Source organism: Psammomys obesus, unplaced genomic scaffold (assembly GCF_907164565.1).
Source record: "Psammomys obesus unplaced genomic scaffold, mPsaObe1.curated_primary_1811, whole genome shotgun sequence".
NCBI classification, from domain to species: Eukaryota; Metazoa; Chordata; class Mammalia; order Rodentia; family Muridae; genus Psammomys; species Psammomys obesus.
In genome coordinates, this window is record NW_026585626.1 from 4,778,993 (window position 1) to 4,806,284 (window position 27,292).

At 54.6% G+C, this 27,292-nt stretch overlaps 2 protein-coding genes across 8 annotated transcripts in view; one reads left to right on the forward strand and one right to left on the reverse strand.

Annotated features, from left to right (window-relative positions):
- Positions 1 to 5: 5 nt before the first annotated feature.
- Tmem63b (transmembrane protein 63B) lies at positions 6 to 26,715 on the reverse strand. Of its 6 annotated transcripts, none has more exons than XM_055612684.1 (24): positions 26,564 to 26,715; positions 19,474 to 19,656; positions 19,148 to 19,227; positions 18,872 to 18,910; positions 17,849 to 17,939; positions 15,827 to 15,864; positions 14,750 to 14,892; positions 14,611 to 14,662; positions 14,363 to 14,471; positions 13,820 to 13,890; positions 10,203 to 10,283; positions 7,775 to 7,898; positions 6,664 to 6,797; positions 6,410 to 6,547; positions 6,111 to 6,264; positions 5,047 to 5,153; positions 4,803 to 4,889; positions 4,579 to 4,644; positions 3,299 to 3,461; positions 2,684 to 2,789; positions 1,618 to 1,785; positions 1,289 to 1,404; positions 1,060 to 1,140; positions 6 to 789 (listed from the first exon to the last, which is right to left on the reverse strand). In XM_055612684.1, the coding sequence occupies exons 2-24, from the start codon at positions 19,630 to 19,632 to the stop codon at positions 598 to 600; spliced, it is 2,499 nt and encodes an 832-aa protein (XP_055468659.1). In that variant the 5' UTR covers positions 19,633 to 19,656; positions 26,564 to 26,715; the 3' UTR covers positions 6 to 597. The 6 variants fall into 6 exon arrangements, with proteins under 6 accessions (XP_055468659.1, XP_055468644.1, XP_055468651.1 ...); XM_055612669.1 differs by having other exon boundaries at positions 26,572 to 26,593; XM_055612676.1 differs by lacking the exon at positions 26,564 to 26,715 and adding an exon at positions 26,002 to 26,109.
- Mrpl14 (mitochondrial ribosomal protein L14) overlaps positions 26,232 to 27,292 on the forward strand; it is an 11,824-nt gene continuing 10,763 nt past the window's right edge. Inside the window, exon 1 of one of the 2 annotated variants that reach the window (XM_055612727.1) lies at positions 26,232 to 26,315. The gene's annotated coding sequence lies outside the window, so the exon portion shown is untranslated. Of the gene's footprint in view, positions 26,316 to 27,024; positions 27,106 to 27,292 lie in introns of those variants that run through there. The other variant, XM_055612744.1, reaches the window with a different exon arrangement.

Below are 27,292 nucleotides of genomic sequence, written 5' to 3' on the forward strand. Positions count from 1 at the left end.
CGAGCTCAGAGCTTTTGTTTTTATTTTAAAGGAAAACAAAAACAAAAACAAAAACCCAACAAACCCAGTGCAAAACCCCATTTTCCAGTGTCAGCCATGCCCCCTGGGTGACCCCTGGCTCGGGCCTGACTTCCTCCCACTCTGCACCCCTCCCCTCTCCTACGTCCCATGTCCCCAGAGGCCCAGATCCAGGGGCCGTGAAGGGGAGAAAAAAAATGGGGTGGCAACTCCTGACCAGCTTGCTTTATCCCCAGGCCTCCAGCCATGGCACCAGGTACCCACCTTGGCTCTCATTAACCCTTTCCTGGCCACACTACTGGGTGGTGAGGCTGATCTGGGGGAACTCCCTCCACACCCCTCTTTGCCCCGGGGCCTGCTCGGGGCTGTCCTCACTGAGGTTGGTAGGCTCCCTCTCTCTCTCTCTCTCCCCCGCGGGGGAGAGCAGTGAAACCCCCAGGTTTAAATACCTTAATGAAAGCAGGAGATGGGGGAGGAGAAGGGGGCTTTAGTTCTAATAAATTATTAGCGTTTTGTTTTTAGTGTCCGTGGGGGTGGGGTGGAGGGGCAGGGCGTGGCCTCCAGGGCCCCTCCCTCCCCTTACTGGTGAATCTCATTCTCTATTAGGCTGTCCTCGCATGACTGGAAGTCTGTGTCTGTGAGGCCATCGGGCGGCATCAGCAGCTCCTCATCTTGGGAGGAGGAGGATGGCGGCTCGTCACCTGAGCTCCCAGGAGCCCCGTCCCCGTCCCCGTCCCCCTCTGAGTCTTGCAGCACCTGAGCGATGTATTTCTGAAGGGAAAAGGAACAGGGGTAAGGTGAATGGCTGCCCATTAAGGGTGGGTTAGGTGGGGGCAGGTATCTTAGGAGCTGCAGCAGTGCCCCGGGGGACACAGTAGAGAGGACACAGCCAAGCCTTTGGATGCTCTGGTATCCACTGCCATGAAGTCTGGTATGGGCTGACTTTTGTGGAGGACTCAACCCAGATTTGGGGTTAAGTCTCTGCTCTGCAGGTCAAAGCCCCCCCCCCCAGTACCCATGGCTGTGGAGGAAGGCACTCACCGCAGATTTGGGGACGGCAGTAGCAGTAGGGGGCCGTCCATTACTTCTGGAGCTCACAGCATCTGTCTCTGTATGTTCAATCTTGAGGGGTCCCGGAAGAGGGGAGGGAGGAAACGCCTTTATCTTTGGCCTCTCAATGCCCTCTCAACACCCCTTGACCCTGTACACCACCCCCAAAGAACACCTGTGCCCTCGGCCATACTCCACTGCCTCCTTCCCCGCTCCACACCTTGTAGTTGTGGGCACTGAGGTATTTGAAGTGTCCGAAGCAGACATGGCAGAGACAGATGACGATAGTGATGACCAGAACGACGAAGGTGAACATAGATGTGGGAGCTAGGAACCCTGGGGACGGGGAGGACAGAGAGAGGGGCTACCGCCTGGCCTCCTCCGAGAGAGAGGCTAACTGCTGCAGCCTCTGAGTCCTTCACTCACATCCACACAACCTCTCTGAGACAACCCCCCCCCCCGCCGTTCCCTTACCACGTGGCCCTTCTGTGGCAAGTTCTACCTTTGTCCCTGCCACCCCAGCCCCCGGAATGAGGTGATGACTCTCACCTGTGCGCATGGTGGAGAAGAAGAGCAGCCAGAAGAGGCAGAGGATGGGTGCGGCGACCACCTGGTTCACAGCCCCTGAGTGGATCTTCTTGTCCAGCTTGGCCGGCAGGTAGGCATAGTAGAGATTGTACCTGTCTACCAGGTGCTTCAGCAGCATGTACATGAGCCCTGAGGAAAGCCAATGGCCCTGACCTCGGAACCAGCGCCCAGCAGCCTTGGGTGTCGGCCACAGGCGGCTGTCCTGACCTTCTGAGATGGCTGAAGGGCTGGTGTCTGCTCCTGTCCTGTCCCTTCCCTCAGCACAAACAGAAGCTGCAGTTTCTCCTGCCCCCAGGCCCTTCATCCTGGCAGCCTCTCCTTCCCTCCATAACTACCGTCAGAGAGTCATTCATTTAGATGAACGAGAAGTCTTTGGAAACCCATCTTAATTTTCCCTACCCATGTCCCTCAACAGTTGAATGCACATTTAAGGGCAGGTTCTACTTTCTGAAGCCGAGGGAGCTTTAAACAAGGGGGAGGATCCTGGCTTGGGAATCTGGAGCCTTCAACAGAAACAGAGGGTAGGTAGGGGAGGTAGACCAGAGGCTATTGGTGGGGTCGTGGTCAGTAAGAAACTTAGCTAAACACCTTTCAGGGAGGAAGAGAGACCTGCCCAAATTACATGGCTTGCCTACATCAGGACATGTCCGTGAGGTGCAAGGACCTAGCCCACTCTGGAATTCTGAAGTCCGTGTAAAGTGCAGATGTTGGTATGGGGGTGTGTGTGTATGTATAGGTATTTCATGTACACCCAAAAGAAGGCCTCGGTGCCAGGAAACATTGTTAAGGCGGATGGCTTGACCCAGAGACCGGGCATGCCAGGCGGGCCAGACCTCAACAGAACTGCTCTCCCCATCTTCCCCAAGGCCTGGCCCCAGACTGAGCCAGGAACCAGGCGGGAGGCCCGAGGGGCCGGTCTCCCAGCCAGGGCCCTGTCCAGTCGGGGTGGCCTGCCTTACTAGAGTGGAGCGGGTGAGGCCCCGGGTTCCCCCGAGCAGGGCCCAGGTCCCGGCGCGGCGGTGCCTACCGAAGGGCACGATGATGGGGCAGGTGATACTGTAGGTCATGACCACCGTGAAGACGCACATCATCCAAGCGTAGGCTGCGCCAAACTGGAACTCGTAGGCCTGATGCTGGGGGGGACATGGGCAGGAGGGTGGCTCAGAGTGGAGGGGACAGGCTGCAGGGGGGCAGGGCAGGCAGGAGGCGGCCAGGAACTCTGGGGCTTGGAATGAAGCCATGGGGAGTGAGGGACCTAATGTGGGGGTGGTGCAGGGGACAGCAAAGCGGGTGGGAGGTGGGGGCTGTGGCTGAGGGGGAGGCCAGGCAGGTGGGGGCGAAGTTGAGAGGACTAGGGGACAGGCTACCCAGCGCCCTCTTGTGGAATGAGGGCAGAGGGACTCTAGATCAAGCTACACCTCTCCCAACTCCACGCACTTATAACATTATGTTCTCAGAACTCAGGGGCCTCCTTAACACCTATACCCACCCATACGAGCGGGAAAACTCAGGCTTCAGATGGGAACTAAAGTCCTTAAGCCCCAGCATCCCTAACGCCCACCACCCAAGCCTGACTGCCGCTGTTTCTGGTTAGGCCACCAGAGGGCGCTGTGCGTGCCGCCGCTGCCCTAGGCGGCCATACCCGCTTCACGTTGCGTCTTTCAGCGGCGGAGCGCGCCAGGCAGAGCCGGATCATGTACATGAGTAGGCCTGGGATGCGCAGCAGGTCCATGGCGTTACCGATAAAGGCTGAGGCAATGACGTAGTTCACGAAGAAAGCGCCGTTGTCTGGCAGGAACACACACCTGCGGGCAGCAGGCGCTCCAGCACGGCCCCCTTGGCGTGACCTGGTGGCTGTCTGCCTCTTGCTAGCATGACAGCACACCACGCCCTCACCCTCGGTTGCTTCCTCTACATGTGCACCCCTAGCTCAGACCCCTACTACCTGTGCCCCAGTCTTTCCATAGTGTGAACCCCGGAATGTTAAAATACTAAAGCAAGCCCAGATACACACCCTGAAAAGCAGCTCAGAGACCCACCTACATGGCGTGCCCCAAAAACACCTAAGGGGAGAGAGTTCAAGGCCACACAAGGCCGCCAGCATGTGCTGAGACCGCCACAGAAAATCTCAACGACACCCTCAGAGCCTTCCAGGGGTGAAAGCCCCAGAAACACCTGGAAAGTTTTCTGACTCTGATACTCCCACGATAAAGAGAGCCTCAGACTCCTTCACTAACCAGCTTCAGAAACCCTCCCTCAGGTGTCTTTGGTGTGTGTGGGATGACAAGAACCTCGGAGTCCCTAAGTCCAAGATGGTCACAGATGACTCCAGTAAGTCCCTGGAGCTTTAGCCTGTGAGAGCCACATGCATCCAAGACAGGCCTTGACAGGGGTCCTCAGAGAAGAAGCCCCCGGATCTCGCCCTGTGTGTATGGCTTACTCAGATCTGTGCCCCAGAGCCGGCTACTCGGTTGTCAATCTAAGAGACCTCAGTAGGGACAAGTATGGGTTCTAGCAACCCCTGGGGACACTCTGGGAGTCCCCAAGTCCCCTCCAGATTACGAGCAAGTTCCCTTTACAGCTACCTCCCCAAACTCCTTGGTGGGATTCAAGCCTCCTAGAGCAGTCCTAGAATCAGGGCTCCCGGAGAACCCCCAGAGTGAGCTCTGCAGATACATCTACCCCAAGCATGTGCTTGGCTGGTCAGGAGCGCCCTGGAGCATGAGCCCCAACCCACCCCATTCAAGTACACAGCCAACACCGTGAGGACCATCTTTTGGCTAACCCAGTAGACTGACGATGCTAATCCCGCTCCTTAGGGTTGGGAGCCTGGTGACACCCTTCTATAAAGGCTAGATGCATCTCTCAGCCACATCCACCCCTGTTCTCTGTCTCTCTCCCCCAAGTGTTCCGGTCACTCACTCAAACCGAATAGCTGCTTCAGCCAGGAATTTCTTGTCAAAGAGCCAGCGGAAGAAGAGGTCTAGGCTGCAGAAAGGAGAGAAGGGTGGGAGCTGGACCAGGACAAAGGGTCTGCCAGGAGCCTCTGGGGAAGCCAGGGGGACAGGCAGGTTCCCAGCCCTGCAGCTCTCTTCCTCCCGTGCACTCCCCCCCACCCCGCTCCCCTTCGGCCCTTTGACACTCACCTGCTCAGCCCTAGCGAGGGCAAAAGCAGCACCATGAAGATGAGGAAAGTGTAGCACTTGTGCATCGTGGTCCTGTTCTCCCCGGAGCTAGGAGGACAGGCGGGCGGCAGGGCACAGGTCAGGGTGGGCCATGCCATCCCATCCCATCCCATCCCATCCCATCCCTGGACAATGTCCCAGTAGGCTCCCTATGTGAGGGGATGGGCCCAGGGGCAAAGGGCCGCCCAGAGACGGGGCAGCTCACCGTGTCCAGTGTGCTTCGAAGAAGGCAGAGTAGTAGACGATGGTGGGGAGCAGGGCCGAGAAGCACCACAGCAGCAGGGTGGGGAAGAACTGAGTGATGATGGGGTTCTGTGGGGGGAGGGGCGAGACGGGGCGTGTCAGGCGGGGATTGTTGGGTTGGGTCTGAAGGTTTGGAATGCTGGGGAGGGCTGGGGCGAGAGGGTGGAGGCTAGGGGTGGTGGGAACCACTTCAGGGCCAATGAGGCTGATGGTGAGCATCTGCTGAACGCCTACTGTGTGCTGCCAAGCACTTGTGCATGTTCTACAAGCACCTACTGTGTGCCAAGCACTTGAGCATATTCTACACGCTAAACCTCACGGCCATGAAACTGGCTCATTTTCTAGTCAGCCCAGGCTATGAGAGACTTGACGGCTTGGCCGGGTGGTGGGCAGTGGGGATTGGGTTTGGACTGGGGTCTGCATCTTATCTGCTGTGCTTCTGAATGCTGAATTTGTTTGTTTGTTTGTTTCTTGAGACAGGGTTCTCTGTGCAGCCCTGGCTGTCCTGGACTTGCATTGTAGACCAGGCTGGCAGCCGCCTGCCTCTGGCTCCCGAGTGCTGGGATCACAGGCGTGTGCCACTGCGCCTGGCCTGAATGCTGAGTTTCAAGGAGGCAAGCCCTGTACACGGCAGGAGGGCAGAGGGTGCAGGCAGCCATGGGCGCACGCTACTGTCACCACCTGAGTTGCCTGGGCCTTCAGGCTGGCAAGAACGTACATGTGAATGCCAAGGGGTCCGTTCGAACCTTCCATTTTTCAGAGAGGGGAGAAAAGGGGGCGTTCCCAAGGTCATGTGCCCTCCTGGGGGGGGGGGTTCTTTAGTAGGTGTAAACGTAAGGATGGCCTCTGCCGAGAGCAGGGTCTAGTGGAACCCAGGGGCAGGGCATGGTGTATACAGGGGTAGCAGCCCTCGTCCTCAGGAAGCATCCTGGAATGACTAGGCTGGTCCACCCGAAATCACAACTACTAGGGATGGAGGAGATGCTGCCTGGGACTGATGCTTATGGCACGTAATGGAGGGCTCACGTTGAGGTACTCCACAGGCTTGGTGACGTTAAACTTGTCCATGGTGGTGATGATGATGGCCGGCGTGGTGAGGAAGAAGAGCAGGATGAAGAGGACCACATTGATGACCAGGCAGCGCAGCCACCAGATGAAGCCTCGGATGGAGAGGTGCTCCCTGGGAAGGTGGGGGAGGGGCCGCTTTGAGGACTGGCCCGATGGGCCTCCGACAACACCTACGTCCTCCTCCCCACCTTCTTCCCACCTTCCTGGAAACAGCCCCTAAGTTTGTAGGAAGCCCCATCCCACCCCTTACGGCTCACCAGTAGATGTTCTGGGGGTCAGGAGCATAGGTCACGGTCCAGTTGGAGATGTGCAGGGCCTCGCTGCAGGAGGAGGCACGCGGCTCCCCGCGGCAGGTGCAGCCCTGGCATTTGCACACGTTGAAGTCCTTTAGGATGCTGCGGGGCGGAGAGGTGCTTGTTGCCGGAGCCCCGGTCGGGGTCCACAGCGGCGGGCACAGGGCCCCGTGGCGGGGGAAGGCTGGGGGTGACGGGTGGGGAGGAGCGGGGCTCACATGGCTGTGATGGTCTCGTTGTGAAAGGTGACGAAGGCCATGCCCAGCGGCTTCTCGTTCACCTTCTCCTTCTCCCGCCGGTAGTCCTCCTTCAGCCTCTGCTCCAGCTTTGTGTAGTACTCAATGGCCTCTACCTGCAGGTGGCAGCGCCAGGGGGTCTGGTCAGAGCTGGGAGGTGCCCACAGCACCAGCCAGGCCCACACCATGCTCCCCGGGGGTTTCTTGGATGTATGGGAGTCGCTCTGGCCTCACTCTGTCCTTGCCCTGATCTTGCAAGGTAGGTGCAATGAAACTAGTCTTGTAGGGAGACCAAGGAACAGGGTAATTAAGGAACTTATTTTTTAAATCGCCATTTATTTTATTTTACGTGTATGGGTATTTTCCCATCATGCATAGGTATGTGTACCAAATGCGTGCCTGGTGCTAGGGATCCCCTGGAATGGGAGCTGTCATGTAGGTGCCGGGAATTGAACCCGGGTCCCCTGAAAGAGCAGCCTGTGGGGGTGCTCAGGGGACTGAGCCATCTCTCCAGCCCCTAAGAAGCTTAATAAAGCTGAGTATGATCCTTAAATTCTGAGCCTCCTGCTTGCGCTTCCTGAATGATGGGATTACAGGCATGTGCCGTACCTGACTTATGTGGAATTGGGGACCAAACCCGTAGCCCTGCATACGCCAGCACTGAACGGCATCCCCTGCCCCTTGCTAGGACAAACCAAACAGTGAAAACAGGGGCTTCAAGGGCCGGCAAGATGATCAAAGGGAGCAAATGGAGCTTGCCACGAAGCCTGATGATCAGGGTTTGAGCTACAGAATCCCTGTGATGGAGAAAACTGTCTTATCACAAGAAGTTCTCTGACCATGCACATCATGGTATAGCCTGATCAATAAATATTTAAAGAAAGATTTGGGGTTTCGGGGGCTCCAGAGGCAGCTGGAAGTTTGTCTGGGGTGGGTCCATGCCTTCTTCCACTGTTTACCTTTGAGTCTTACTGTTTGTCCTGGGGTTGGGGGTTGTGTCTACCCCGGGGCATTCATGTCTACCAAGGCCTTCCCAGCCCCTCCCCAGCCTTGCCAGGGACCCTGGGCACTGAGCAGCCAGTCCACACGGTACCTGCTCACAGCCTCGAACCACACAGCAGCAGAGGTGGCCGCAGGGTTTGGGGTTGATCATGGTGGGTACATTTTCCTTGCTCTGTAGGTTCGTGAAGTAGAGTTTCCCCCGTTCAGCCTTCTTCCTGTGGGATCCGGGGCCAGTCACCCACTCATTAGTGTCTGGGGCTGGCTGGGAGGTGGGGAAGGGAACGAAGCTTGGGGCGGTCACAAAGAACCCAAAGCTTTTAAAACCCCATGACGTCGAATAACGGAATGTGAGGGTTATGAAAATAAAAATAAATAAATAAATAAATAAAAAACGGGCCACAGTCAACAGGTTTTGAAGGTGGGACACCACCGGTTAATTTGAAATTGACACACCCTAAATCTAGGTTGTTTCTGGCAAAGCTCTGCTGCATCGTTGCTTCTGAGCAGGCAGCCTGCCGTTCGTGTGGCCTATGCCACCACGCCAGTGGCGGTAAACGTGAAACATCCTGGCTCAGATTCAAGACTGTGTTAGGGAGTTGCAGTGATCTTGCTGTGCACACAAAGCTTTTTGCTCTCGTAGGAAACAGCGGTTGAATTACGGAAAACAAAGAGTTACTGTTTTCCTACCATTCTTCCTGTCTTTGGTGTTGTGTCAGACAGACACATCCATCTGAAGAGTATGATTTGGCCAGGTGTGGTTATGTGTGCCTTTTATCCCATTGCTTGGGGAGGCAGAGGCAGGCAGATCTCTGTGAGTTCGAGGCCAGCCTGGTCAGTATGCTTTCATCTTATTTTTTAATTTTATGTGCACGGGAGTTTTGCCTGCACGTATGCCCATGTGAGGGTGTCGTATCCCTTGGAACTGGAGTTACAGGCAGTTGTGAGCTGCCATGTGGGTGCTGGGGATTGAAACCAGGTACTCTGGAAGAGTAGCCAGTGCTCTTAACAGCTGATACATTTTCTTCAGCCCAATAATCTTGTTTGTTTGTTTGAGACAGGGTTGCTCTGTGTAATAAGCCCTGGCTGTCCTAGACTCGCTTTGTAGACCAGGCTGTTTCACCTTTGGGTGCTGTGTGCACGCATGGGTGTCTGTGTGCTCACATGAATACAGGTATGTGCACACGTGGAAACAAGAGGTCGACGTGGGGTATATTCCTTGATTATTCTACGAGTTGGTTTTGGTTTGTTTTTTGTTTTGCTTTTGAGACAGCCTTGGCTGTCCTGGAACTCTATACAAACCAGGCTGGCCTTAACTCAGCGCCACCTGCCTCTGCCACCCAAGTGTACCTGCCACCACGCTGCTGGGCTTGAATCTCCGTTTCTGAGGCAAGGTCTCTCACTGACTCTGGAGCTCACGAATTTGGCCAGGCCAAATGAGTTTCAGGGGTTGCCTGTCTGCCACCACAATACCAGGGCTATAGATCTAGCTTTTACATGCGTGGGGATCCCCAACACAGGCCCTTAGCCTTGTATGACAAGTGATTTTGCCATTGACCCATCTTCCAAACCCAGCCTTTTCATTACGTAATAAATAATAACACTATATGAGGACTAAGGAATTAAAAAAAAAAAATGAGTGTGTGTTTGCATATGTGACTACACACGAGGAGGCCAGAGGGTAACTCAGGCGTCATCCTTATTCTGGCCACCTCCTTGCCTCACCAACACTGTGATTATAAATGTGTGCTCTGACACATGACAGGTTTACGTGAGTGCTGGGGATTGAACTCAGGTCCTTGTTCTTGCAAAGCAAGTTCTTTGCCAACTGAGCTAACCCTCCAGCCCTAGGAATTGTTTTAAAACAAATCTTTCTTTTTTTTTTTTTTTCTGGAGGATGGGGTGGGACAGGGTTTCTCTGTATAGTCCCTAGCTGTCCTGGAACTCACTCTGTAGACCAGGCTGGCCTTGAACTCAGAGATCTGAGTGCCTCTGCCTCGTGCCTCTGCCTCCTGAGTGCTGGGATTAAAGGTGTGCACCATCACCCAGCTAAAATCTCCTTATGATTTACTCTCAGTAAAAGACTTGTATTCCTGTTTATATACCTACAAACCTGAGGTCATGTAAAAGTTTCTCAGATGGAAGGGGCTTGGGAGCAGACAAAATGTAAAAAGGCCAGCTTTGCTCCGTCCCCAAAGGCAGGGGCTGTCCTGTTCATGAGCTTGCTTAGGGCCAAATTTTTTTATAGTTTGCCATAAATTTCTTGGACTGTAGCTGAAGAGGGTGAGTCCTTAGACAGGTGGGAACTGCAGACACTTCCCTCTGGCATCACACTTTAAGCACCAGGCCTTGGAAGCAACCAGGACTCCCAAGGTCAGAGTCATATTCAAAATGCACCCCCCCCCCAAAAAAAATAAAACACCTGAAAGGGGAGCCAGGTTTCTAGAGGAGGTCAAGATTCCTCCCACCCCCATGATGAGTACAGGCCCTTGGTGTCATCCTCCCCAGGCCCAACCCGGTACCTCTCGGCATCAAGGAACATAAGACGAGCCACGTTGTAACAGGGCCGGGCTTCCAGAACGGTGCAGTTGGGGTAGGCCTCCCTGAAACACAGGCAGCTGTCATGCTCTGCAGGACTGCACACACTGGCCTGCCCTTGCCTGCATTCAGGGCTCCAGCACTTCAACACATTCCCAGCTTACCCATTTCCAACTCAGTCTACAGTGCTCCCCAAGAACAAAACTCTGAAGTTCTTTCACACAGTTCATGAGTGGGGACAGGGTGCAGGCGTGCATGTGGGCTGTGTGAAGGTAGCAGGTGACAATAATCCAGGTTGTGTGGAGCTGGGGAGGCCAAGGCTGTGGTCTCACTCTTGTCCAGGGCTGTAAACCTGAGGTTCACAGAAACTCTTTCTAGATACAGGCCCTTTTCCCGGAGGACCTGGTCCCCATCCAACACTTGAACTTGACTTTGGATTTAGTTCAAATAATCTTGGCCCAAGACCAACAAGAAACTGATCCTAAATCTGATCTCTAACCCTGGCCATGACCCAGGCCCAGGGCTGACTCCCTACCTCCTCAAGATGGACTGAAGACCTAGCTGCCCTGCCTCGCTGGCACGTGGCTCCGGAGAGCATTCACAGAACCCTTGCCGATCCACCAGGCAGTGCCCTTTCCACTCGACCTGCCAACTGATCCAGTTCGTCATCTTGACTGAGCTGCCATCTTTTTGGAGGCGTATTAAAACTTAATGAAGGGCCCCCAAGTATTCGAGGCACGTGTGATAAAGTTCCCTAATAGCAATGGGAAAGTCACCAACAGCAACAGACTTGGACCTCACTTTAGAAGCTCACATCTGGCCTGGGGTCCTTGAAAATGAACCAGCTAGGTGGCCACAGCTCTTTCCTTCATGGCTCTTTGGTAGGACAAGCTCTCATCCTCAGGAGAGTATTGGCAAATCCTTTAAACCCGACCCCACGGGCATGGTGATTTTGCACAAAGGATATTCTCTCCTTCTAGGGAAGTCTTCTAACCCACACAGTCCCCAGACCTGGACCATGAGCCTCAGCAAACACTGATAATCTCTCTGAAGCTCAGTGTGGACAAGGGCTATCTCCTAATTATCACCACATACAAAGTCCTGTCCAACAGCCTTGCCCACAGCCAAGTGCTCAGCAAAGCAGGCTGAATGGACGAAGGGGTGAAAGGCTGACTTCATCACACTCACCCTACTGAGAACTCCAGGGTCTAATGAAGGCCAGATTCTCTTCACCCCCGCTTTTAGAGTGAGCATGAGTTTTAACCACAGGCTCTTTTCCTAAATAAAGTTAAGAGACCCAACCCGAAGCACTGGGCCAGGACAAATCACTCTGGCCTTTTGCCTCTCACAGCACACAGTAGGCTATCACAGAGCTGACCACTGTGCTCAGGTCTCCGTTCAAATGCTGCCCTCAAATGCTGAGGGTCCCTTATACACATTCCCCTTCCCTGCTCAGGACGCCACCTCAGAACCCCCATAACGCGACATCCTTTGACTCCCAGAACTAACGACGAGGAAACGTCTGGTTTTGTTTATTGCTGTACACTGAGCCCTCACCCAGGGCAGGCTCATGGGTCACTAGAGGTCTGCATCAGGACCTGTCAACGCAAGCTGACAACTGTCTAACTGGACAGAATGTCACTCACCGTGAGCACACACTAGCCCCCATCTCGACCTAGCTACCCCTATGCTGGTGCAAACTTGCACCCCAAATAATTCTCTCATCCTGTTTTGTAGGCTGTACAAGGGCAGGGCTTGCTTCTAAAATATCTATGCCCGCATACAGCAGATGTGATATATGTGTGTCACACGCACAAGTCCCCACCCATCAGTCTAGCTCCCGATCGTGACAACACAAGGCTCCAGAATGTGACCTGACCAGTCACTGCCTGCAATCCTGCTCAGACATTACTGCTGACGGGACAACCAACTGACCTGCTCCAGGACAGTTGACTGAACTCTGATTTGGACCAACAGCAACAGACCTGGATCTCAAGAATAACCCTGGAGCTGGAGGGATGGCCAGGGTTTAAGAGCTCTTCCAGGGGAGAGTTGATCCCTAGCACCCACACAGCTACCCACAACCATCGGTAACTCCAGTCCCAGGGGATCTGTCTCCCTCTTCTGGCTTCCACAGGCATGGTACCCACATGGTACACAGATATGCATAGTTAAAACACCCATACACATAAAATAAAAATAAGTAAAAATTTTAAAAAGAAAAGAAAGAATAAGCCCTGAATATGTCTAAAGTCTAACCTGGAATCCAGATCAGAATGTCCCTTGTCCCAGCCACTGACTGGCTCCTAATCTGGGTCACAGATTGACCTGTCCCTTGTCCCAGCCACTGACTGGCTCCTCATCTGGGTCACAGATTGACCTGTCCCTTGTCCTGGACACTGGCTGGCTCCTCATCTGGGTCACAGGTTGACCTTTCCCTTGTCCTGGACACTGGCTGGCTCCTCATCTAGGTCGCAGATTGACTTGAACCAGTCTCAGCTCACCCCCTTGACTAGCTTGTACAGTTGCCCTCTATGGTGTGACCCTTAAGCTGTATGACTTTTCATTCACCTTCTGCTATGGTAGTGATGAGAGTTTGGCAACAGATGAATAAAAGTGTGACAGGACCTATAATTCTGTATGCAGGCTGTTTATGTCCCTACATCTAGGACATAGTCCCTTAACTTTTTTTTTTAAGATTTATTATTTATAGTGTTCTGCCTGCAAGTTTGCCTGCACGCCAGAAGAGGGCACCAGATCTCACTATAGATGGTTATGAGTCACCATGTCGCTGCTGGGAACTGAACTCAGCACCTTTGGAAGAACATCCAGTGCTAACCTCTGAGCCACCTCTCCAGCCTATCCCTCAACTTGTTGTTTGCTTGTTTTTTGAGACAGAATCTCTGTATGTAGCCCTGTCTGTCCTAGACTTCTCTAGATCAGGCTGGCCTTGAACTCACAGAGATCCAGCTGCCTTGGACTCCCAAGTGTTGGGATTATAGGTATGAGCCACTGCAACTAGCAGCTTTTGAAGCTCCTCCCTCTGGGTGCAGATACCTGATAACTGCAGAGTCAGAGAAGCTGAGGGGGCATAGAGCCAACCTTCTCAGACTCATTTAATGCCACCAAAGCACACACCTTTTCCCAAGAAAACTCTTCCCACCAAGTAAGTGCTGTTAATAATTTTGAGGAAGCTGCCACCTCAGGACCCTGGGCCAACCACCCAGGACCCAGCCCAAGCCGGATGTAGAAACAGATGTCATAGGCTGCACTCTTCAGGATTCCCTCCTATTGCTCTGGTTTGCTGAGTTTTGGGGAAGCACTAGGCATCAAACCGGAGGCCTCGTATGTACATGCTCAACATGTACAAAGGGGCTCTATCCCGAGTGACCCCAGCCCTCTCCAGTTCTTGGAGGGGCTGGCTGTCACTCAGTGAACATGGAAGAGGGCCCAGCTTGTAATGTGAGGTCTTCCCCTGATCTGCTCCCCTCAGCCTGTGCTGCAGTCTGCTGAGTACAGGTCCAGGGGCCCGAAGCTGTTCTTGGGGCTAATGGACAAGCAAGGGTCTGCCAGCCCGAGGTGGGGCGGGCCGCTTACTCACTCAAAATGTTTCTTGATTTTCTCTGACTCTGCATATTTGGAGATTCCGTTGATGAAAAGAGTCCGCTTGACCTGGGGAAGAGGACGGCAGGTTTGGCTTCCTGTTGGTGGGCTCCAGAAGAGCCAGAGGGTGCAGGGAAGGGCTGGGGGGTGGGATGAGCAGAGGGGCAGGTGGGTGGGAGCAAGCCGTGGGCATCTGTCAGGCCTCAGTGGAGTGTCTGTAAAAGAAGCCTAACAGAAGAGCCACGAGGCGCCTTGTTCTTTGAGGGGTTGCAGGGGCCACCAGGTGGGTAGACACTCTGAACCTTGAGAATAGAACAAACATTTGGGCCAGGCTGGGTGAATGGCTGTAGAAGGTGAGGGAACATTTTTACCATTGATGTCAAATAAGACAATACAACCATCTGACACCACGACCAGCCATGGCCATTTCCCAAGGGCGGGGCTCAGCTCGGGGAGGCATCCTTATCCTGTGTGTAGGAGGGAATCCAGGCGGCCACCGGGAGGGCTGATGGGGAAGCCGAGGTAGGCTGCGCTTCCTCACCAAGTCATCTTCCTTGTAGCGCATCTTAGAGGTGTGTCTCCGCATGCTGTAGACAGTAAGCAGCAGGTACAGGAAGGCGAAGGAGGTGTGCAGCCAGAGGAGGTTGTTCCTGGGGGCGGGCACAGGCGCACACGGGGCCTCAGGCTCAGCAGGGCCTACCTCTGCTGTCCCCGTCCACCTCTGCAGCCTCCCATCCCTTGCCCCCCCCCCCCTTGACCCCACCCCACGGCAGAGTTCCCCAGCCTCACCCTGATTTCAGGTTGGCAATGGTGGTTCTCCCGAAGCTGTAGGCATTGTTCTCTGGAAGATGGGAAGGAGATGGGGATGGGGTCAGCAACAGACACCCTTCTGTTCCCCTTCTGCTCCGGCCGCCCAGCCCTCACTGACCTAGCAGGTCCCCTGAGAAGTTGACAGGCAGCACGATGCCTACGGAGAGGACGCTCACGGCGACCAGCAACCCGATGATGTGTCTCTGGAAGGAGAGGTAGTGCACTGCGTCGCCCCCACACTTGTCGCGGATCTCATCGTCCCTGTGGGCCACAGGAGGCAGACAGAAGATGTTGGTTGAGAGCAGCAGAGGGAAGGCTGGAACCTGTCTGTTCCCCCCCCGCCCCCCCCCCCCCCCCCCCCCCCCCCCCCCCCCCACTGCCACCCTAGCCACCCCTGCTGATGGGGCAGCAATGTCGTTGAGGTGGAACTTCTCATCCCGATTTCTCCTGGGAAGGGAGGAAGGAGAGAGGGGAAGAGAAGGGGAAGGAGAGAAGGAGGAGGAGGAATGCACAGAGCCCGGAAGTGGCTAGAAAAAAGAAGAGCAAGAGAAGAAAGAGAGAGCAAGGTCAGGAATGGAGGGGAAAAGGCAGGAAGAGAGAAGATGGAAATGGGAGGAGGACAAGAAGGAGGGATGTAGTTGGGGGAGGCTGGGAGGTAGGCAGTAACAGCTCCTTCTAGGGCCTTAAGGGTACAGGGATGAGCTCCCATGGCTAAAGGCCATACTAGGGGAGGGGCCCAGAGCATGGTTAGGGGCCCAGTGCTGACCTGTCCCAGCTTCCTGCCTTTCTCAGCGCTCACTGCCTGCCTGTGGACTCTGGCTGGATCTCCTGACTTCTGCCTGCTGGCTGCTGGCTCCTTCCAGCCTGCCTGCTGCCCCCACCCGCTGGCCGCACAGAGGCCTCGGTGGGGGCTCCGGCCCCTGCTCTCAAGCTGTGGCGAGGGCTGGTCGACCAGGGCATGGCTGACCTCGTGCAGGGTGTCACAGAGGAGATGGTGGGTCGGAATAAGCGTTCGGGGGTGGTCAGCGCAGGCTGGACCCCGCCCACTGCCTGCCTGGACTCTCGGAGTAGGGTGCAGGGTGCTTCGATGCCTAGGAGAGCTAAGGCCCTCAAAGCTGCTGGCCTTGGTTTTGGAGGGAGCTGATGGGTGCTGAGGTGTCTGTTTCTCTTTAGAGTGCGCAGATCATTCACTTACTTTATCCTGAAGATGGCTGTCAGCCAGGAACAGAAGCCCTGGGAGAACAGAGGGAATACAACTGGAGATCCCAGCCTACCAGCCTGACCTCCCTTCCCTGTAGCTCCACCCATCAGGTCCTCACAATTACCTCCAGCCTCTGGTCACCAGGACACAGCTCCTATAACCACCCCTGCACCTGAAGAAAAACCCCACGAACACCAAGGTTGCTAGAGCATTTGCCTAGCATGAGTGAAGCCCTGGCTTCTAGCTCCCGTTCCAAAAAAAAAAAAAAAAAAAAAAAATGTAAGCGAGGAAGAGGGAGACGGCTCAGTTAGTGAAGTGCTCGCCATGTGAGCAAAAGGACCTGAGTTCAATCCCCAGGTCCTACAGAAAAAAAGAAAAGCAGAGCATCCTGGGGAGGCATAGGCAGATGGATCTCTGGGTTTCAGTGGCCAGACAGGATAGCCAGATAGGGAGCCCAGGTCCCAGTCAGAGATCCTATCTCAGAAAACAAGGTGGGCCTTCCAAGACGGCTTGTAAGGTATCTGCGGCCAAGACTCAGAACTGGACCTTGAGCTCTCTGGAACCTAACATGGTGGAAGGAAAGAATTGACTTCCCCAAGCTGTATGTGTGTGTGTGTGTGTGTGTGTGTGTGTGTGTGTGTGTGTGTGTGTGGTGGATAAACAAATGCAAAACAAACGAACACCACACAGAGGTTGACAGTACCTGAGCAACAACAGTCAAGGCTGACTGCTGTCTTCCCCATGTACCTAGGCACATGTGCACGCGCCCACACACACACACACACACACACACACACACACACACACACACACACGCACACACACGCACACACACGATGCCAAGAAAAACCCTATAAAATCTAGGAAGATCTGCCCTGAAGGAAGAAAAAGGCCGAACACCTTATTGGTAGACCCCATGTCCAGAGACGCCGATAATTGCAAATCCCTGAGACCAAAATGGGGATGGGTGTACTCTGGGGTTCAGGGAAGGGAGTAAGGTCCCTGATCTCTAGCTCATAAGAAGAGTTTGCAGGCTGGCAGGCTGGCTTGGAAGGTAAAGGTGCTTGCTACCAAACCTGATGACCTGAGCTCAGTCCTAGAGACCTACATGTGCTGTGTCGTCCTCCCACTTCTTGCACACACACACACACACACACACACACACACACACACACACAATGTAAAAATCCATAATAAGAACAAGCAAACATGGCTGTCAAAAGCAGAGGGGTATGTCATGCTGCCTGAGCTCCTCCATCTCCTAGTCCACCTTGAAGGGACCAAAATCTAGATTTCCCTGGGATGCATGTATCTCCGTGTTCTTCTCTCAGGACTGCCTTCGGGGAAAGAATGGACGATTAGAGAGTGGACAGTTACAGAGAGAGGGTCGACCCTACCTTCTACCAAGAGAGGGACGGGAGAGGGTGCCTTCCGGCCAAGATGCAGGTCTGGTTCCCTGAGCTCCATTCAAGTCTGGGGGCCAATCTAGACTGCCTGTGGCTGGCAGAGGTGATCCCTGTAGCTTGCCACTTACCCTGTGCGTCTCAGGAAGCTGACGGGCATCTCTGCTAGGGCTGCTTTCAGGAGCCCCAGCCCTTGTGGGACGGAGCACGGCCACCCCAGGGTCTGAGGACACCTGAAGGGGCCATTCAGCCAGCACTAACCCCCAGCAGGACAGCTGGTCCCTATGTAGAGGGCGACCGACCTGCAAGCTCTCTGTATAACACAGTGGTGTCTAAGGTGTATTGCAGAGACCCTTGAGGCTCATTATGGCTTTAAAAACCATGTTCAAAAAAAAAAAAAAAGGAGTTTTAATCCATAGGAGAATGGGCACCAAATTCTACTGTGGCGGACAGAGTTTGCAACTGGCAAATGTTAGGGCTGCCATTCAGAGTCTCTGGGCCTGCTACCATCCTCTAATCTTAGCACGTCACTTGCCTTGCTGAGGAGAAGGCCACCTTGGTGTCCCTGACCTTACAGCAGTATACTCAAGGAAATCGGGAGGAGGACACTCACATTGTCCCTTTGGTCAAAGTCGACGGAGCTGGAGACAGAGGTGAGACGCTCGTACCGGTCGTGACTGTCCCCGTGCATAGCTGATGCCACACTAGGGGTAGGGAGACAGAGCAGAGGAAGGTGAGGGGGGGAGCGTGGGTCTCGGGGGAATAGCCAAGCGTACCCAGAGGGATTAAAGAAGATACAGAAAGCGCAGAGGCTGAAGCAAGAGTGACCGCCCCCTGCCCCTGCCTCCCACGAACACGCCTACTTCAGGGACCACTGGTGATGGACAGTGAGTGGGTCTTTAATGGGAGAGGGTGTCTTCATCACTGCCCAGAATGGAAGCTGAAGCAAGAACGGTAGGGGTTCCTGCAGTTCCAAACCTGACCAGCAGGGGGAGTGGGAGGTGGGTGACAGAACCAGTATTACTCCAAAAGCAAAGGGGAGGCTCCCAGAAGGACCCAAAGGGTTGGCAAAGACTGGAAGGTATCTATTGGGGCAGGACCCTCCCCTCCCTTTTCCCTGAGCCATCGGCTGTCACAGCTCCAATTCCAGTCCTATGGACAGAGAGCACAAGGGGGGCAAAAAGGCCACACTGGGGGCTCCTTGGGCAGAGCCCATCCCAGGCCTCCAGAAGGTGCAGGGAACCCTGGAATATGAAGAACTAGCTGTTAGGAGACAGGAAGCTGTCGGGGACACCCAATCTTGTCTCTGCATCACTGTGCTGGGGAGTCCCCAGAGGTCCCTCGCCCCATCCAGGGCTAAGAATGCGGGGAGGGGGGAGTATACACGGAGGGAATTTTTGTAGGCAGGGAGCACAAGAGAATGGGCAGAGGATGAACCAGGATGGGCAGAGACAAGCTGGGGAGCCCCTTGCTCGGCGAAGCACACCGCCTGTGTTAATCTGAAACATGAGCCTGCAGAGGAGAAAACTGCAAAAAAAAGAAAACCAGCAACTGGAGCGAAGAGAAGAGAAGCGTGAAAAGGAGAAGAGAGAGAAAAGCTCGTTTAGTGAGGACGAGGGGCTGCTGCCCCACATACTATTCCTGTTCCACTCGCTCCCTCTCCTGCCGGCGAAGCCTGGGGACAGAGAACAGAAAGGGTTAGCCGGGGCGGGAGCGGGCCCCTGAGGGCTGGTAAGGGACAGGGGCCCAACTAAAAGGTCCTCTTGCCATCCCATGTTGGCCCGGGGACTAGTCCCTTTCCATCCCCCCAACAGAGGGGATGAGAGAAGGCTGGCTTTCCCCACCAAGCAACGCGGAACAATGATACCGATCTGTGTGCAGAGTGGAGGGGTAGTCCCAGGCTCTTTCTTACCTGTCTGCATCTGTCACCAAGGCCAGCCGCCCATAGTCCCAGGCCACCTTCCGGAGGATAGAGAATAAGAACAGCAGGGCCTAGGGGGTATAGGGAGAGGCAAGTAGAGCAGCTGTCCACAGCCAGGGGTCAGGAGCAAAGGGGTCAGAGCGTGGACTTAAAAGGAAGGCCCCTGGCATGGGGGAGGGGACAGGATTTGGAAAGTGGGGATCCCTCCTCCTTGGTTAGTCTGGGAAGGTGGGACACGGGTCAGAGACGGAGGATTGTTTGCAGGGGATGCCCTGGGCCTGGGTGGCAGGGGTGGGAGTCAGAACGAGGACACTCACGAGGAAGCACATGAAGTCCAGAGCCAGCACGGTGGGGACGCCCCCGAAGGGCAGGCCCTGCAGGACAGTGCTGCGGATGCGGGCGCTGTAGCAGTAGTCCTTGGGGTTGCTGCTGTTGAGGGCCGCGGTGCCCAGCGTGGCCAGCAAGAAAGGCAGCATGGCTGCTACTGCCGCATGGTCCTCCTGGGCAGAGGGCAAGGCAGTCAGCTAGGTTCAGCCCCAGCCCACCACGGTCTCGCCAGGGTACCAGGGAGGGTCCGCCAGCTGCCTCAGTGGGCGGAAGCTCTGCTCATGGGAAATAAGGGCCCAGCAAACGGATGCGTGTACCACATGGACTTATTTCATGGTCCTCTGGCTAGGTTTGAACCTGGGTCAGGGCAGTGTACCCTGATCCTAATTGGGGGTGGTGTGGGGGACTGGTTTCACTACACAGGCAGAAGTGTATGTCAGCTCAGTGTCTACTTCCACGTAGCCCCAACTCCTCGGTGGAGAAATGAGGAGGGATGGAGTCTAAGATGGTTCGGCGGTTAAGAGCTTTGCCGCTCTTCCAGAGGACTTGGGTTAGGTTCCCAGCACGCATATGGAAGCTTGTGACCATCATAATTTCAGTTCCAGAGCACATGATGCCTTCTTCAGACCTCTGTAGGCACCAGGCATGCATGTGGTACACACAGGTATACATGCAGACAAAACATTTTCCTATAAAGCAATATAAACAAAATTTAAAAAACATAGGTAGAGGCTGTCGCTGATGACAGAGGGTAAAAGTCCAGAGCCAATATTCTGATCTTCTCAGAAAAGGCCCTAATTTCAATCTCTAGGACCACAATAAATGAATGAAGAATTAAAAGAAAATGTGATTAGAGTTGTTTTGTTTGTTTTTTGAGACAGGGCTTCTCTGTGTAGCCTTGGCTGTCCTGGAACTTGCTCTGTAGACCAGGCTGGCCTTGAACTCACAGTGATCCACCTGCTCCTGCCTCCCAAGTGCTGGGATTAAAGGTGTGCATCACCACTGCCCAGCCATATTTAAGACTTTTTAATTCTGCCTCCTCCATCAAAACAGATGTCCAGCCTCAGAGCTGCTCTGTGTCCTCAGAGCAGAGCACTGGGCTGGAAGGCAGATATAAAAGAGCCAGGCATCAGGGTCTGTTTCCAGGGTGGCCCCAGCCACTACTGCATTTCTCCACCACATTTTCCAAACCAGCTTCCCTCCCCTCTCTCCAAGTAGCTGTACAAAGGGGGAAAACAGAGGGGCGTGAGGACTACAACTCCCAGAATGCTATGCTTCTTTCTCCGAAGCAGAGCAGGCTGGGAATGCTGTGCCCTCCAGCCAGCTTTTCCATTGGCAAAAGATGGGAAGAGTGGGCGGAGGCCTGTAAAGGCCCCCAGCAACCGCTGTACTACTGTCTTGCTTGGTGCCTGCCTGGTGCCCTACCACAGCCCTTTGTGCTCTGAGTGGATGAGGAGCAGGAAAGGAGGGAAAGGGAAGCCAGTTGGAGCCCTGGGCTCTCTAGAAATGCTTGGGGACAAAGCTGAGCAGGGCTCTGGGGAGGCTCCCAGGCTGGAGAACTGTGGCTGCAGCAGAGGCAGCTAGCTACCACAGCAGCACGGCCCCACCCGGTCTTACTCAGGGGCCCCTGGGGGCCCCTTCTGCTGACAACATGTTAGGTGCCTGGGGGAGGGTCCCGAGGGAAGAAAGGCAACCAGACAAAGAGAACAACAAATCTAGAAGTGACTGGCAAGTTGGAAACAACTGTCTGTCCCTCAGCCCCCTGGGGTGACCTAGCAGCCCTGGGTCCCCTCTTTCCATTCAAACACCCAATCACACAGGGCAGGTGCCAGAAGCTCTCTAAGCAGGAGGACATGGGCATTGTTTATGTGTTTCTCTTGGGCCAAAGGGGTCTTTGCAAAGCCTGGGTCGCGACAGAGCAGGGAACAACTGCCCTGTGTCTTAACCAGGCTCCTTTATGCCCACTGTAATCACTGTAGCATGTACTATTTATCCAGGGACCACTGATTTAATAACAATATATGGGGCTCCAGCGGAGGCTCAGCAGACTTTTCTCGAAGGCAACACTGGGATTCAATTCCCAGCACCCACACAGCAGCTCAGAACCATAACTCCAGTTCCAGATCTGACACCCCCTCTGGCATCTTCTGGTACTGCACCCACACAGTATACAGACATACATGCAGGCAAAAACACTCCTACACATAAAATAGTAAAAGAATAATAACATATACGACTGCACTTAATCCTCAGACATCCTGTGAGCTGTATCACTGTTATCAGGGTGGTGCTCAGAAAGGTTAAGTTCTTTCCCACAAGATCTCACTGCTAATACAAGGACGGAAGCTGGAATTCAAACCCAAGTCAACTTCTGCCCAAAGCTGGGACCCTTCTCAGAACACAAGGGCACTTTGCTGTTAAGCCTAGCACAGATGAAGGTGGACCCGGGCCTCACTCTTCCAACCTGTAACAAAGAGACACCAGCAGTGTCTCTCAGTGAAAATGTATCCACAGTGGGGATGGGGGGTGGGGCCTCTGTTTCCCTCTCTCACCAAAGTCTCCTTATGTAGCCTAGGACGATCTCCAACATAAGATCCTCTGCACATATGGAAGCTCCCAAATGAAATGCTTATTATTTGCTTGTGGACCAGTGAATGCAAGGGCAGTCCAGACATATGTTCAGATATGTGAATGTGCTCATATGTGTGTCTGTCTGCATAGGGAGCTAGGTAATGACATGACAGTGTGCAGAAATAAAAGGACTCATGGCCTCGGAATGGAGGAGTGTGTGTGTGTGTGTGTGTGTGTGTGTAAATATACAGATGCCAAAGCACCAGCACAGGTTAAAGGTGGGTATGGGTATAGGTATTTTGGGGAAGGGAGCCTCTGATTGCTATCCCCTCCTCATTTTTCTTTGAGACAAGGTCTCATGTATTCCAGGCTGCCTTCAATCTTGTTATGAAGTTGAGGATGACCTTAAATTCCTGAACCTCCTGCCTCTACTTCCCAAGTGCTGGGAACCCAGCCTAGGGCTTCAGGCATGCTAGGCAAGCACGTTACCAATCATGATACACCCCCAGTCCTAACCTCTGAACTCCATGAACTCCAGGACCCATTCCTACCCCTTGAATGTTTCTTAACTGCCCAAACTCTTTCAGTACCATCCTGCCATTCCTGTCCTCTCTACTCTGAATGAAGATGGGACATTTTGGGGAGCTTGGACGTGATGTGGCTCCATTACAGTGGGTGGGCTGTTCCCAGGGATGCTGGGTAATTAGTTACCAGATCTTTCCACAGCCCATCTTTTTACTGTCAGAGTACCCCTCCCCAACTACACAGATCCTCCCCTGCACCGAAGGAAAGCAAGGCACACCCGATCACCCTTCACAGGGAGGAAATAGGGACCAGGGAAGGGAATGGAGCCAGGCAAGGTCACAGGGTAGGTAAGGGGTGGAGCTGGGCTGGTAGCTTTGTCAGTTGACATGGTGACTTCAGCTCTTAACTGTAGGGGTGGGGTTGCTGGGCTGGGTGTCATCCAGGCCAACTGCCTTCAAATCTAGCCTATGGCTGAGAAGCTGAGAGGAAGACAGAATACTTAGGGATGGTAGTAGCAGGTGAAGGATCAATCCAGACATGGCCAGGCTTCTGAACCCATTTCTCTAGTTGGAGACCAAAGCTGCTCTTGTATAGGGATGGGAATTTTACCTTAACCAAATCAAGGTTGTCATTTTACTAAGAAAAACTGTGTTACAGGTTGGAAGTTATTTTTTGTTTTGATTTGATTTTCCTTGTAGAGTTTAGAACTTGGGAGTCTTAGAAAACCAGTGAAAAAGATCTTAACTCTTAATATATGAAATCTGGACATCAGTATTCCAATATGTAACAAAGTAATACTAATAGCCTTGCTTGACCTCCAGGTGGAACTTAGAGAAAGGCAAAAGTGTATCTATAGGCGGCCCCTGTCTCTCTCCAGAGTCTAGCTATATAGTTTCAAGTCAACATACAAGTTTGCTCCACCCCGCCTGGCTTGTTTTACTTTTATTCTGCGCAAGTCATACTTCGCTAAGTACTTTGTTGCTATTTGCTATTCCTCACAACCCCAACTGAGGCACAGGGATGGCCAGGCATTTTGCTGCTCCTGCAAATGGGAGAGGTCACTAGCAGGGCTCAGAGGGCTCCGGGCTGTTAGCACCAGCTCTGAAGAATGCCATACCCTGTAACTACAGGCTTGCCTTTCTTCTTGCATGTAGCTCCTGGTCCTTAATTCAAGTGTGGGGTTTGTGAGTTCAAAGTTCTGAGGCAGGGGTAGAGGACAAGGTACCCTAGGATGAAAACACATGGCTTCTATCCTGGAAAAAGTACTTAATCAGCTGGGGTCTTGGGTCCTTCACCTGTGAAATGGGGACAACAACTCAGCCCTGCGGCTGCTTAAAAAGATTAAGTAAGATTAAAAAAACCAACACATAACACAAAAACCCCAGTTCAAAGCTCTTAAGAAAAACAAACAAACAAACAAACAAACAAAAAAACCACAAGCAAACAAAAGAAATCACCACACAAAAAAGACCAGCAGTTGAAGGCAAGCATGCTGGTGTACACCTGGGAGATTGAGGCAGGAAGATCAGGAGTTCAAGGCCAGCCTGGGCTAAATCACGTCCCATGGCAAATGAAACAAAACCCCCAAACAGCTGTTATTAATAAGAAATAGGCTCCAAGAGGCTGCTTTCGTGGAGGAATGCGGGTTGAGACCAAAACAAAACATACAATTCCATGATAGGAATAGAATAGAACTTGGGGTGGGCGGGGGGCACCCTGCCTCTACCTTAGGGACTCTGTAACCAAGTCTCTGAATGTACCCCATCCACCTGCAGTAGGCGAGGTGGGGCATCAGAGGTGATTGGTAGGTCAGGAGGTTCAGAGCCGAGAACAACAATAATTGATCAACCGTCAGGCAGACTGCCAGGCTCCTTACCCGCGTTACACTATTTGATCCCAAAGATCTACCCAAGTTGGCGGTGGTGACTACTCACGCTTTTAAACAGAAACAGAGGTCCAGACCGGTTAAGTATCTTGTCAAGGTCACACAGCGCAAGAACAGCAGGGCTAGGATTTGAACCTAGGCTTCTGGTCACTCTGCTGCACTTGGAAGGAACTTGTATGATGTCCAAAACGGGGTTCTTACCTACTTATCACCCATCTTCTGCCTCAAAACATCCCCACCCACCTACTCACTCACTCACTGGCCAAGACTGCAACTGGATGAACTAACAGCAGGCCCCAGCATGTGTTACCTGGGGCATGCCAGGGCGTAGACCCTCTGGTACCCCGAGGACAAAGGTGCTGTCAGCGTACCCATCACGGTACCCACCGCCGGAGCCTGGCAGCCACTCCCCTTCCCCTCCTCTCACGTATCCGGACGGCAGAGGACTGTGGGGGCCCCTCTTCAGGAGGGGCTGGGCACAGTCTCACTCACCCCACACCACTGCAGACTCGAGAGGAGGTTCAGGGTCAGGGAGTGGTGCTAGGTAGGGCGCAGAGCCCCAAGCCCACGCCTGGGCAATGGGCCGCCAGACTTCTGACCAGGGGACCAAGGCAGGTGGTAGCACAAGCCCCAAGGGCAGCCAGCCCCTCTGACTGACCTCCGTTCCCCACTTCCCAGGCGTCCTTCTTTTTTCTGGGTAACACAACGACAAGCTTCGGGACACTCGGCACCAGGCGGTCAAGACAGCCTGGAGGGACAAAGCGCGCCCCCTCCCCCTCAGTGGGGCCTTTGCCTACTCCGGATTCGCCTCTGAATCTTCTCCCCACCGCACCCTCCAACACAGGCCCCGGGCGGCTCATGAATGAACTGCTCTGTGTGGGGCGCAGGAGAGGACATGCTCCCCGGGCCAGCCGCCCTCTCTAGCCGGCAAACCAGTCCCTATCAGGGCTAGGGGTAGCCGCCCGTCTGGTGCCAGCCTCCTCGAGCACTGCCCTTTGCCCGGGCCCGGACCCCTTGTTTGAGGCCAGCTTCGTCCCCAGCAACAAGAGAAAGAATAAAAAGAGATCGAGGGCATCAGACTCGGCGACCCCAGAATGCAAAACTCGGGGGCGGAGGCGGGTGGTTCCCTTCAGCGGCGCCGGCGGCTGGGGAGCAACTAGGGGGCCGGAGGAGGGCCGCACAGGGGCCGCGCACCTGGGCGGCGCAGGTGGGACTAGAGTGGCACTCGAGGCCGGGACAGAGGGGGTCCCACCCCTTGGGATATCCCGGCGGGGCGGGGGCAGAGAACGGCGCACATCTGGAGCCCCGACAGGGGTGGGAGCACTCACATCTGGTCAGGGACGGCGCGGGTTTGGGGACAAAGCATGCCTCCGTTGGGTCCCGCGGGGGCCCCGGGCACCTCTGGGTCCCGCAGGAGGTGGAAGGGAGGAGACGCGCAGCGAGTCCGGGTATTTTTTTTTTTTTTCCCTTCCTTGGGGTGGTGGTGAGATCCTATGAGCCAAGTTAGGGGTGCCGGGGAGGGGGTCCTCAAACTCACCCTTAGGCGCAGACTCGGCTCCGACTCGGGAGCCCCGGCTCCGGGCGGGGCGGGGCTGGGGAGGGGGAGGGGGAGTCGTCGCCGGGCGGCTTGAGCTCAGGGCTCCTGCGGCGGCCGCGGCAGCGCGTGGGGGAGGGGGAGCGGGAGGAGGGAGGGGGAGCCGGGGGCGGGGCTCCCGAAGGGCCCGCCTTCCACGCCGTCCGCGTAGAAAGTGCGCGCGCACTCGCGGAGCCCTGCTGGCGCGCAGGCGCAGGTCGCGGGGCGGGGCCTTGCCAGCGGGGTTCGTGGCGGGAGATTCCCAGGCGGCCAACGCGGTATGATGGGGGCTCGGGGAGCAGCTTGCTCCCCTCATGTTACTGCTACCCCTTTCTTCTATGCAGAAGGGGAGGTGCTCCCGGGGAGGGGGTGAGGACAGGCCATACTGAGCCCCAGGGGCAGATGAGAGGGGTTCCCACATTTACGAGGCCTCAGACCTGGACCCTGTTGCCTTCCGTTTGCTCAGGGCTGCGGGGTCCGTGCCTCCCCGTCCCTCCACACCCCCCCCCCCCCGCCATGCACTGACCTGCTTACCCTCATCCAGGACGTGCAGCTTTGGGGAATGGGGTGCTGCAGTGTAGCCTGGGCCAAGTGGCTTAGGCTGGTTGCTCTGGCGCGTCTCCTGCAGTTTATCTATCTGCTCCTCTCTCCTTCTGGGTCTGGAGATGAGTTTGCCAGAAACTTCTGCGATGTAAAGAGGGAGGCGTTGCTTTCGCTTCTGTCAGGCCGAATGACTGCTTTGGTCCAGGAAATTCCCTGTTTTCTCAGTTCACCGAAGACTTCACCTAGCAGGGGTTAAGACTGGAGAGGCGGAGCGCCTCTTTTCTGTATGTCACCACACATCACGATCACAAGGACGGGACAAACGCCACCTGTTTAATTTCGGGTTCTTAAAGGGGACAGAAGGAAATACTGCTTTCCTCTGCACGTAGTAAGCGAACCTCACACGCCGAGGCGTTCAGGGACGGGTTGTGTAGCAGTCACGAGAGCTGAGACGGAGTCACCTTGGGTTACTTGGGAAGGGCTGGCACCCAGGGTCTTGCACCGCGGCTGGACACTGCCATCCTGGTTAGTGTGTCTGTTGTATGTAGGCGTTCAGCTGCCCGTTTGTAGCTGGAGGTTGCACGTGTCAGGTTTGGTCTGCTGAAGTGTCTTTCAAACATTCCCATGAATGACTTGAAAATCAGTTTAGTAGACCATGGCCATCGTGTGTGTGTGTGTGTGTGTGTGTGTGTGTGTGTGTGTGTGTGTGTGT